The sequence below is a fragment of the Jatropha curcas genome, chromosome 11 (genome assembly GCF_041381405.1).
Source record: "Jatropha curcas cultivar XTBG-Jc1 chromosome 11, XTBG_Jcur_1.0, whole genome shotgun sequence".
NCBI classification, from domain to species: Eukaryota; Viridiplantae; Streptophyta; class Magnoliopsida; order Malpighiales; family Euphorbiaceae; genus Jatropha; species Jatropha curcas.
The window spans coordinates 7243355-7256315 of NC_143161.1; the positions used below are offsets into that span (position 1 = coordinate 7243355).

General features: G+C 28.4%; 1 protein-coding gene and 1 pseudogene across 2 annotated transcripts; both read left to right on the forward strand.

Annotated features, from left to right (window-relative positions):
- Window positions 1-3396: 3396 nt before the first annotated feature.
- LOC149492452 (germin-like protein subfamily 1 member 13) lies at window positions 3397-4612 on the forward strand. Its single transcript, XM_089716466.1, has 2 exons — window positions 3397-3598; window positions 3778-4612. Exons 1-2 carry the CDS (start codon window positions 3475-3477, stop codon window positions 4344-4346), a joined length of 693 nt encoding a protein of 230 aa, XP_089572592.1. The 5' UTR covers window positions 3397-3474; the 3' UTR covers window positions 4347-4612.
- Window positions 4613-6601: 1989 nt separating this feature from the next.
- Window positions 6602-8010, forward strand: LOC149492453 (germin-like protein subfamily 1 member 16 pseudogene; annotated as a pseudogene). The gene is made up of 2 exons (XR_016318855.1): window positions 6602-6740; window positions 7511-8010. The product of XR_016318855.1 is annotated as a germin-like protein subfamily 1 member 16 pseudogene (transcript).
- Window positions 8011-12961: the final 4951 nt, after the last annotated feature.

Genomic DNA, 12961 nt, shown 5'->3' on the forward strand with positions numbered 1-12961 from the left:
TCTGTTTATAGTTTCCCTTAGTTATAGGACAGCAGTTTATTTGTATTTTGATTATAAATAGTTAGCAGTTTGTATCTTAAAACACACAGAAAAATATTCTCATCTTCTTTATTCAACTGTTCCTACATGTTTATATATATGCATATCATATATGCTTCATGTTATTGTAATCATTCAATAAGTGTGAGGATACTTCCTCTATGATTACAAGGGCGGAGCATGGAGAGACTCAGGCTCACCTATAATTATTTTTTTTCAAAAAATTTACTTAATAAAAATAGTGCATTTTATTTTGTTTTTACTTGATTTTGGAGTCTGGCTAAGCTTCTGATTATTAGCAGAACTAAATATATATTGGAATTATTAATAAGGGTATTGATTGAATTGGTTAGCGACTTTGATTCCCGTAAGGGTGGGAATACAAACTTAATCGCCAGAAAATACATTTTACTAGGAGAGCAAAAACTTTTTACGTTTTACAGCTCAAGGGGATTAAACCTCTTGGTATATATATATATATATATATATATATATATATATATATATATATATATATATATATATATATATATATATATATATATATATATATTTTAAAGTTATACAATATTTATTATATACTATAATTAATTAATATGATGAAATTAAATCTCTTTTATACAATAAAAGAGAGGAATCCTCTCTTTATTTTCCATGAGTCTATTTTTTATTTTCTCCAAATTAGACTATTTAAATTAGGTTGATTCAAGAAAAAGCAATAAATTGTTATTTTTCGTCCTCTCTTATTTTTTCAATTTCCTAAATCAAAAAATTTAAAATATATAGAAAATTTTTTGGCACAATTTTTTTTTTTTTGAAAGGTGGTATTTCTGGCACATTAGACACTTAATTGAAAAAAATTAATGTGATTAACACTTAACTATAATAAAAAATTCTCCATCTACACCAAAATAGAAAATTTCAAACTTGGAAAACACTAAAATCAAATATTTTTGTTTTCAAAATTAATGGATTGAGTACTCCAATTTATAAATTGTATAATTTGAAATCTTATAAAAAAAATTATTGAATAATAAAGTGTGTTAAAATGCACGCATAAATCGGATTCATTAAATATTTTTACTGAATAGTTAAAAAATTTAATACAATTTACTTGTTAACGCATTTAATATATAAAATATTATATCTATTAAAAAAATATAAAAAATGATAAACCTTTAAATTCCTGAATAATGAAAGCTAAAAATAATTGCGAATGTCATCAAATGCATCAGACAGGGAAAAATAAAAATAAATAAAAAATGTTTTCACGTGTCCCCATTATTTCCCATTTCTAATAACCAATACATATCTTATAAAGTTATAATAATACAGTTGCTGGCTTGTCAAAATATGATGACGCAATGCTTTATGTCATTTCGACCAAAACACCGACGAAAAGTATCCAACTAATGACTCGGGTAATAATTTATCAAAAGTAAGTCTAACTTATCCTTAATTTAACATATTAAATGAATTATTAATGGCAGAATGTATAATTTCCTTCTTGAATTTTTTTTAAATTATCATTTATGTTCTTTAATTTTGTGAGAGACTGCTTATGTACCTTAATTTATTTTTTTATAGCTTTTTTACCTTTAGTCAAATTGAAGCTTGTGAGTAAATTACACTTGCGTTGACGTGTTATAAGCACTTAAAATGTCATCATTTGAAATGCCATGTTGATTTCCACACGTTGAAGAACTAACGGAAAAGAGAAAAACGAAAATTTAATTGAATAAGTAGTAAGATTTTAATGCCTCTTGCAATAAAACCTCTTGAATTGAGAGAAAAATCAAAAAAGAGAAAGATATAACTCAGCAACCCAATAATGATCATTGCTGATATTATAGCCACCAGAATATCGCTTAAAGTTGTCCAAAGGGTTTCTCCTTCGTATTCTCTTTGCTGCCAATGTCAAATCTGAGTTGAGTTTGAGGTCTCTTTATCAAAATGCCTTCTCATTTCCCGAGTCGCTACTGTTCCATTCTCGCTTTCACGAACCTATGCAATCACAACAACTGAGATATAAAAGATTAGATTTTTGCAATCACAACAACTCAGATGAAAGATCAGTTTTTTTTTTTTTTTTTTTTTTTTTTTTTGAAAAATAGAATTAAAAGAAAGAAAAATCTAATCTCGTCTCTTGCTTCTAAAGAGCTATTTGATGGGAAAGATTTGGCTTTTTTTTTTTTTTGTTTATTCAACGCTTAATGCTCTGGTTCAGCTTGTTTAAGAGAGAAGAAGACAATAAGCAGATGGAGAGTGACTACACGCTTGATTTAAGCAAATGGAGTTCAATATGACACCGTCTCTTACACGTAGGATAAAAACATTACTGTTTACGCTCTGTGCAGTAAATTCATCCACGTTCCACTGATCTAGCGTGTTAAGGGGTAAAAAAATTACAAAAAAATGAATTAAGGTTTAAAATCGGTCCCTCGCAAAGTTATATAAGGAGCATAAATAGCAATTAAAAATAATTCAAAGGGGAAATTATGCATTTCGCCAATTATTAATTGAATTTGACTAATAATTCTTATAACCTACATTCTTAACAAAAATAATTAAAATATTTATGACTGATATCATGCATTATAAGCATTACCATCATCACATTAATTTTTCCTTTCATAATATGTGCACATGGTTAATTGAAAGTTTTTACAAATAAGTTTAGATGATAATTAGTAATTGCTAATGCAATAGAATTAACAGGTTTTGACCTTTTCAAGCTGATTATAGATGTATTGGAAAGCCTATTTACTTGGGTAGATTCCTTAAAGTGCTAAATTTTTTCTAATATTTTTAATTTTAGTAAATTTTTTTTTTTGCTGATAAAAAAAAAAAAATAGGATTTGGTTTTTTATCTCCTATAAGAGTTACATGGACTTAATTCTCTTTGTTAACTTAATACTTATGCAGAATTTGCAGCGTACAGTTAAAGAATAGCGCAAAGCAATAAAAAAACTATTAAATTAAATTAAAAAAGTCACGATTTCGTAATCAAATTTTAAAACGAAAATAGACTATCTTAGTTAATTAGCACGTAAATATTAAGACAAAAAAGGAAGACCAAAGAGAGCGTACGAAATACGAAACTCTCTGGAAAATTGACAATAATTACATGTCAAAATAATGTAGCCAGAGAATGAGAAATTCAAACAATATACCGCTTCCATTTTATATTCTAGTAAGGAAAGTTTCTGCGCCATCCTTGAAATTCAACGAACAAAATCGATTTGGATGGAAAACGTTCTTTCATTATCCACCTGTAATAACTAAAATGTCAAATCCTCCTTGTCTATAAATAGCCATGCACTCCATGCAAGATTTTATCATCTCTTACGAAGCAAATACTACTAAGTTGTATACACAAGACTTCTCATTATCACTTTTTTTTTTAAAAGCTTCTCATTATCACTTTTAAGCACAATGAAAATGGCTAATTTGCTTATAGCTCTTGCTGTTTTGGCTATGGCTTCCTCATTTTCCATTGCTTACGATGCTAGTCCTCTCCAGGACTTCTGTGTCGCAACTGATGGTTCCGATTCGGGTGGTATGTATATTTTGTTTATGCATGTCTTTTATTTAATTTCTTTTTTTCTAGGGTTTCATTTTCAGATTTAGATTGTCTCTCAACAGTCAACAGGTTCATTATTGGGGTATTATGTTATGATAAGTTACATGATAATAGTTAATTTAATAAACAAGTACATTATTCTTTTATGCATGCAGTATTCGTCAATGGAAAATTCTGCAAGGATCCAGAACACGTAACAGCAGATGACTTTTCCTATTCTGGATTAAACATTGCTAGAGAAACCTCACAACAGCTAGGAGTCCGCACAAATCTCTTAACTGTAGAACAGATCCCTGGCCTTAACACCAATGCTCTATCCATTGTTCGGATTGACTTCTCACCTCGCGGTGTGAACCCTCCTCACCACCATCCTCGAGCTGCAGAGATCATCACCGTCATAGAAGGAACTCTATATGCAGGTTTTATCACTTCGAATCCCGATCACCGCCTTTTCGCCAAGGTTTTGAAGCCAGGAGATGTTTTTGTATTCCCATTTGGGCTCATTCACTTCCAAATGAATATTGGAAAAACTCCTGCAGTTGCTATAGCCGCCTTGAATAGTCAGAATCCAGGAGTGGTGACCTCAGCAAATACAATATTTGGTGCAGTTCCATCAGTTAATCTTGATCTTCTGGCAAGAGCATTCCATTTGGACAAGAACACAGTGGGTAATCTTACAAAGCAGGAATGGGTTAATCCATCTGACCTCAATGCCTATTATTGATATTGATATTGATATTGTGTAAGGAAATATAGTATATTTATATTTTCATTTAGATTGTTTGATTTCTATAAGATGTAAATAAGAAGAGGATGTAAATTTATACATTTACATATCATTCTTCATGTTATTGTATTCATTCATTCAATAAGGGTGAGGATGCTTAATTAAATGCCTCCTTCACTTAAAGTTTTTTATAATTACTAGTAATAATGTATTCTTGAAATTTGTTTCAATTATAGCATTTCTATATAACTCTTTCTTTAACACTTCATCTGTTTCAAAATAAATATTTTTTTTATTTTAAAATAAATGCCGTTTTTATAATTTTAAGACTCCATTAATTTTTTTTTCTAATGTATCCTTATTTATTTATTAATATTCTACCATAATATAATTGTCTCTCAATTACTCCCTTAATTTAATTGGGGCAAAATAGATATTTTACAAATTAATTTTTGTAAAATTAGACTGTGAATTGCATTCCTTAATCAAATCCATATGCCGAATTAAAAACTGACATTTTTTAAAACGTAAGGACTATCATGTTGATTGAGCAATTACTTAATTGCTTATAATATCAAATTACAACTTATCACAATGGCCGATCCAATTCTTAATTGTTTATATTACCATTTTATACAAGCAATAGAAATAATATTTTAGCTTGGTCAGGACACTAAAAATTTATTGCAAAACAAAACTTCAAGCTCTTTAAACAAATAGAAATCATATAAGCAATGCATATATATTTGATTTTTTGAGTATCGAGGATCAATGATTCGAACCTAGATCTATTGTCAAGCCATATATGCACTTATTACTATGTTATGTTATGTCTTGGTATGCGCATATATATTTGATTTGATAAACTAAATTAAAGGGTTATATATATGTATAAGAAAATAAAGAAAAACATATTGCTCAACGAATTTCCCACAACTAAATTTACCAATCTATCATCCACATAAGTATAACACGTAAGTAAATGGTATGAATAATACATTTGAATACCAAATATTAAATGAATGAAACTACTCTCGATAACTAATTAATTCTATAAATTTACTCAACTGAATTATTTTAATTTATAAAACTAAAGCTATTTAACATTTCATGTACCAAATTTTCTTCACTAACTACTTCAATTTGCAAATTGTATAATTTGAACGCTTATCAGATAATTGACTAATAACTTGTGTTAACCTTCCAAAAAAAAAAAAAAAAAAGAATTGTGTTAGAAATGCTTCCGTAAAAAAATTTATTTGTTAAATATTTACTAAATAATTAAAAAAAAATAAAATTTATTTAACAAGTATGTAATTTTATAAAATTAAAATAATCAAACTAAAAATAATTAATAATTTTCATGTGTCGCTCTTCGTCCCTAATAATAGTTCTACTTTCCTATCAAAAATGTTTTAATCCTCCCGAATTGTAGAGCGTAAAGATTTGGGAAGTGTAAAATATTTTTTTAGATTTTTCAATATTTCGGTTACTCCGAAAATTCAGTTAACACAAAATATTTTATAGTTAAAAAAAAATTAAATCATTTTAAGGATAATAACTTTATAAGAAAGAACAATGTGCTCCAAACATTGATTTATTAATAACCTATTGATAAGTTTATTTTTAGAGTAATTTTAATATAGTTTTTATTAGAAATTTTCAGTAGTTTTAATTACTTTTATTAGTTTAAAACTCAATTTAGCACATTTAAAATGTTATGGCTAAAGGGCCTGAAGTTGATTTTGACAAATGAAATTTTATTATAGAAAATTAAATTAAGAAGTTACTTAAGCGACTTAACACGTTTGATTTCAATAGATGATATCTATAAAAATAGGAGTTTAATTTCTGAAAAATGCAATTATAGAGATTAACACGTTTGATTTCAATAGATGATATCTATAAAAATAGGAGTTTAATTTCTGAAAAATGCAATTATAGAGATTCACAACCGTAAAGCTCAAAATGTGTGTAAAGATGTGAATATATTCTAAGGAAAATTTCTGTATGTTGGTTGAAATCAACCAAAAAAAAATATCCAGAAACCAACTTTGATAGAAATTTACTTTCATTGTCCACCGTCACAATTTTCAAATGATAATGAATATTTTTGTGCAATAATTGAAATTTCAAATAATCCTCCTTGTCTATAAATAGCCATGCATTTCCATGCAAGATTTTGTCATCTCTTACCAAACAAATATAGCTAGCTAGCTAGCATATACATAAAAAAAAAAATATCAAATTATTAACTTTTAAGCACGATGGGGATAGCTAATTTGCTTATAGCTCTCAGTGTTTTGGCTATGACTTGCTCATTAGCCATTGCCTACGATCCTAGCCCTGTCCAAGATTTCTGCGTCGCAACCGATGACACGGCTTGCGGTGGTATGTAACAATTAATTTCCTTTTCTTGATTTTCAGATTTAGTTTGTCTCTCATCAACTTTATTATTGATCAATAATGTTATGATGAATGACATGATAATTATTTAGTTTGCGATACTTATAATTGTTAACTTTCATGAATGAAAATAGCAATGGAGGCATATAATTAAGGCGAGTAATTTTTGCCTGCACCTGATGTATTTTTATACTCTCACTAGGAGATATAATTATATATGCCCACAAAAGCAAATTGGATGCAGATTTTTTTTTTTTTTTTTGTCATTCCACTGTGATTCACACCATTAGAGAACACTTGAGAAATAATATTAATATTATTTTTTAATACATAGAACTTTGTGATGGATTATGCTTTTAAAATCACCAAGTGATTAAGATTTTTTTTTTTTCATCAGCAACAAAATTTTTTTTTTATTAGAATAAAAGATACATGAAAAGTTAGTATTTTGAGGAATTAAACTAAGCCAATAGGTTTTCTCCAATACACCCATTAACTAGCCTGAAAATATTATACAAAAACTTGGCAAAAACAATACGGCCGGATCAGGAAGCTAGACCTATAATACTTGTAATAATCAGTATAAAAAAACATTTATATATATAATTATTGTCAAAGTATATGCATATGCATATAATTTTCAATATTTTTTGACCTGAGTTTTAACGTATGAGTTGTTTAATGTTGGTAATTAATATATCTCAGTATATTTCTTTCAATTAATATATAATGACATTATTGTTTGTTGCATTTAGTATTAGTAAATGGAAGATTCTGCAAGGATCCACAAACTGTAACGCCAGATGACTTTTCCTATTCTGGATTCAACATTGCTAGAGAACCCTCAAAACAACTTGGAGTCCGCACAAATTTCTTAGCAGTGGAAGAGATTCCTGGCCTGAACACCAATGGCCTCTCCATAGCTCGTATAGACTTCACACCAGGCGGTGTAAACCCACCTCACAGCCATCCTCGAGCTGCAGAGGTCATGATTGTCATAGAAGGAGCTTTATATGCAGGTTTTATCACTTCGAATCCCTGTCACCGTCTTTTCGCCAAGGTTTTAAAGCCAGGAGATGTTTTTGTATTCCCATTTGGGCTCATTCACTTCCAAATGAATATTAGGAAAACTCCTGCAGTTGCTATAGCTGCATTGAACAGTCAGAATACAGGAGAGATGACCTTGGCAAATAAAGTATTTGGTGCAGTTTGTTGGCTCAAGGGTCAATTTCTAATATCGGATTTTGATGATTAATACAAAACAAATAAATTTTAAAATTATATTATTTGTGCTGATATTTTTTATGCAGAATGTGTATGGAAAGAAATCGTACAAGGCAAGTCCTACATTGAGTATGAAGATTTCGAAGATCCTAGTAAACTAAGTATTTAGGATATTTTTGTAGGATAGAAAGAAAATCCATATATGAGCACAAAAATCTATTTCTCTCTCAAAAATATTTTTCGGAAAATTAGTTTTCTTCAAATAATTTATTTTCGAAAATATTCCTTTAAATCGAAAAGATTTATTTTCCTAAAACTAAAGAGATTTCTTCTCTAAATGTTTTTGGTAATACAATCATACTCTCTTTTCGGAAATTTATTTTGAAAGATCTAAAATTCTTATATTTATTTTCTTACCTTAAAAAACGAAGGAGAATATTTTTCGTTTTAGTAAGAACATTTTCGCAAAAATATTTTCCAAATATTCCTACCGAAAATCTTTTGTTTAAAGGAAAGTAAAATCGTGTTTTATTCTCTTATCAAAAAGGATAAAATAAACTTTTGGCAACAAAGATTTTCATATCTTCTCAATAAGGAAAGAAGATATTCTGGTTTCAATCTCTTTCCAAAAGACGACAGCTTCTTTGCTTCCTATATAGAGGAACACTCACGCCTTAAACATTTGGTGAAGTAAGAGTTTTTGTTTTAAGAGCACTCTCTCATTGAACGAATCCTTATCTCTCAAAATTTACTCTCTACCCCCATTTTCTTTTCATCTTTATACTTAACGTTTTCTACATTTAAAGTGAAAAGAATTTTTACAATTACTTTTGAAAAATAGTTCTGTGTTCTAATTGATCTTCTAATCTAATAAAACTGTTTTTCCTGTGCTTATATGAGCGTTTCTTTCTGTCTATTTAGATTGTGTAATCTATAGTAGACAGGCTCTTTATTTATTAAAATTTTGAGTGTAATAGCTTAGGTTAGAAGCTATTGAGATAGAGGTTATCAAGCGACCTTCTCCATGTGTGGGATAGTAATGTCTTGAATCGAGTTTTTCTGTACTCTACCAAAAACAGAAAAGGGTTGAGGTTAACTAGAACCTTTAGAAAATCTAGTGGGACAAAAGGGTAGATCTAGGTTTTTGATCTATTGCCTTGTACTGTTGGTTTGTCTCTTACCCTTGAAAAGAGATAACTTAGTTAAGGATCTCAAGATGCGTCTTGGGGAGTGGATGTAGGCGAGTTAGTGCCGAACCACTATAGTTATCGTTGTTGATCTCTTTATTTCTGAAGTTTGCTTTATACTGTCTCTATAACTCTTCTGTTTAATTTTTAGAAACGCTAAAATTGTTAATAATTCAGATGTTCTAAAACGGCAATAAGACTTATCTATTCTGAACGTTAGAACTCTGGTATTCTAATAAAGTGAATATACCATGTTCTAACTGTTGTTCTATTCACAGTAAATTTCACTGATTGAGTTTCTATTTAATGTTCTAAACTTTATGAGGGTGTTCTAATCTTGATAGCTCTCCATCATAAAGTTGTTCTGATTTTTTGATTAAGGCTCTGTGAAGAAATTCTGAATTTAATAACTATCTTTCACATAGCTTTATATGATTTCTTAAACTTTATGAGGAAGTTCCAATTTCTATAACTTTCCTTTATAAAGAAGTTCTGATAGTGTATAAGTCAGTGAGAAGCTGTTCTAATCAATAGCTGCACTTCGCACAGACTTTCTATCTTTTATAATTAGAACATTGTGAGGATATTTTAATCCATATTCTATTCTCACAAAAGCTCTGTGTGTTTTCCGCTGCACTTAGAATTCTAATTCTTGTTTAGAATTTCTAAAATTTATTTCAGTTTTTAGAAAACCCAATTCACCCTCCCTCTTAGGTTGTGCCATATATATTCGGGACCCATACAGTTCCATCTGTTAATCCTGATCTTCTTGCAAGAGCATTCCATACGGACAGGAATATAGTGAATGATCTTATTAAGCAAGAGTGGGTGAACCCATCTGAGCTTAGTGACATTATACAAGGAAATATGGATTTCTATCCTCATCCAACTTGTTAATTTAAGTTCTGGGAAATGCAAATAAGAAGAAGAGGATGTGTGTTTATATATATGCATATCATATATGCTTCATGTTATTGTAATCATTCAATAAGTGTGAGGATACTTCCTCTATGATTACAAGGGCGGAGCATGGAGAGACTCAGGCTCACCTATAATTATTTTTTTTCAAAAAATTTACTTAATAAAAATAGTGCATTTTATTTTGTTTTTACTTGATTTTGGAGTCTGGCTAAGCTTCTGATTATTAGCAGAACTAAATATATATTGGAATTATTAATAAGGGTATTGATTGAATTGGTTAGCGATTTTGATTCCCGTAAGGGTGGGAATACAAACTTGATCGCCAGAAAATACATTTTACTAGGAGAGTAAAAACTTTTTACGTTTTACAGCTCAAGGGGATTAAACCTCTTGGTATATATATATATATATATATATATATATATATATATATATATATATATATATATATATATATATATATATATATATATATATATATATATATTTTAAAGTTATACAATATTTATTATATACTATAATTAATTAATATGATGAAATTAAATCTCTTTTATACAATAAAAGAGAGGAATCCTCTCTTTATTTTCCATGAGTCTATTTTTTATTTTCTCCAAATTAGACTATTTAAATTAGGTTGATTCAAGAAAAAGCAATAAATTGTTATTTTTCGTCCTCTCTTATTTTTTCAATTTCCTAAATCAAAAAATTTAAAATATATAGAAAATTTTTTGGCACAATTTTTTTTTTTTTGAAAGGTGGTATTTCTGGCACATTAGACACTTAATTGAAAAAAATTAATGTGATTAACACTTAACTATAATAAAAAATTCTCCATCTACACCAAAATAGAAAATTTCAAACTTGGAAAACACTAAAATCAAATATTTTTGTTTTCAAAATTAATGGATTGAGTACTCCAATTTATAAATTGTATAATTTGAAATCTTATAAAAAAAATTATTGAATAATAAAGTGTGTTAAAATGCACGCATAAATCGGATTCATTAAATATTTTTACTGAATAGTTAAAAAATTTAATACAATTTACTTGTTAACGCATTTAATATATAAAATATTATATCTATTAAAAAAATATAAAAAATGATAAACCTTTAAATTCCTGAATAATGAAAGCTAAAAATAATTGCGAATGTCATCAAATGCATCAGACAGGGAAAAATAAAAATAAATAAAAAATGTTTTCACGTGTCCCCATTATTTCCCATTTCTAATAACCAATACATATCTTATAAAGTTATAATAATACAGTTGCTGGCTTGTCAAAATATGATGACGCAATGCTTTATGTCATTTCGACCAAAACACCGACGAAAAGTATCCAACTAATGACTCGGGTAATAATTTATCAAAAGTAAGTCTAACTTATCCTTAATCTAACATATTAAATGAATTATTAATGGCAGAATGTATAATTTCCTTCTTGAATTTTTTTTAAATTATCATTTATGTTCTTTAATTTTGTGAGAGACTGTTTATGTACCTTAATTTATTTTTTTATAGCTTTTTTACCTTTAGTCAAATTGAAGCTTGTGAGTAAATTACACTTGCGTTGATGTGTTATAAGCACTTAAAATGTCATCATTTGAAATGCCATGTTGATTTCCACACGTTGAAGAACTAACGGAAAAGAGAAAAACGAAAATTTAATTGAATAAGTAGTAAGATTTTAATGCCTCTTGCAATAAAACCTGTTGAATTGAGAGAAAAATCAAAAAAGAGAAAGATATAACTCAGCAACCCAATAATGATCATTGCTGATATTATAGCCACCAGAATATCGCTTAAAGTTGTCCAAAGGGTTTCTCCTTCGTATTCTCTTTGCTGCCAATGTCAAATCTGAGTTGTGTTTGAGGTCTCTTTATCAAAATGCCTTCTCATTTCCCGAGTCGCTACTGTTCCATTCTCGCTTTCACGAACCTATGCAATCACAACAACTGAGATATAAAAGATTAGATTTTTGCAATCACAACAACTCAGATGAAAGATCAGTTTTTTTTTTTTTTTTTTTTTTGAAAAATAGAATTAAAAGAAAGAAAAATCTAATCTCGTCTCTTGCTTCTAAAGAGCTATTTGTGATAGAGATATACTATTAACCATGCATATGTAATAGTATAGCTATGAATGATTTTCTATTGACAATTATTTCTTTGTATTTAATTGGAAATTTGCATTAAATAAATGTTATTAGCATATGAACAATAATTGTGATTAGTACATTTTGTATGTATTTGATTGGACCAAGTAGAGAATGGATGTTTAGTACTGACTGTTAAACATATTCTCTAGGACATTAGAAATAATGTTTATTGTTCTTAATCTTGATTTATTTTAATATGAGCAAACATTGATTGTCTTGTGCTTTGATTCATTAAAGGGTGAGTTTCATTATTGGAATAATATTCTCGGTGAATTGGGCAAAGATATTTTGTGTTTGTGAAATATTAATTAATGATAGAATCCATGTCTCGGTTTAGAGATTAATGATGCACTTTAAGTAAGCTTATAAGGTTTCATAATGTAAACCCTGCAGGTGGATATTGAATCCGACACATAAAATAAGTTGAGCGACAATCTTAAAGTTATATTGTGATTTAAATAAATTGTCAGTAAGTTATTTAAATGACAGCATCTGTAATCTTAACATGGGGAACATTATTTTATTATGTTGTGGAATAGTAAAATAAATAAGGAGTTCAGTCATGAGTTTTTAGTGGAATAATTCATGATTAATTATAATAAGAATATGTTGGTCTACATAGGTTCTTATTATAATTAGTAGCCTGATTTATTTTATTCCTGCGGTCCCTGTAGTGCCCTAATTATTTGGAAAGTTAAGGGTGTATTAAATAATAG

Bases quoted from the DNA above. Each gene is read 5' to 3' on its own strand.
- LOC149492452 (XM_089716466.1), top strand. From the start codon at position 3,475: ATGAAAATGGCTAATTTGCTTATAGCTCTTGCTGTTTTGGCTATGGCT. The intron at 3,599-3,777 runs GTATGTATATTT...TTATGCATGCAG, and splicing joins TGATGGTTCCGATTCGGGTG to TATTCGTCAATGGAAAATTC.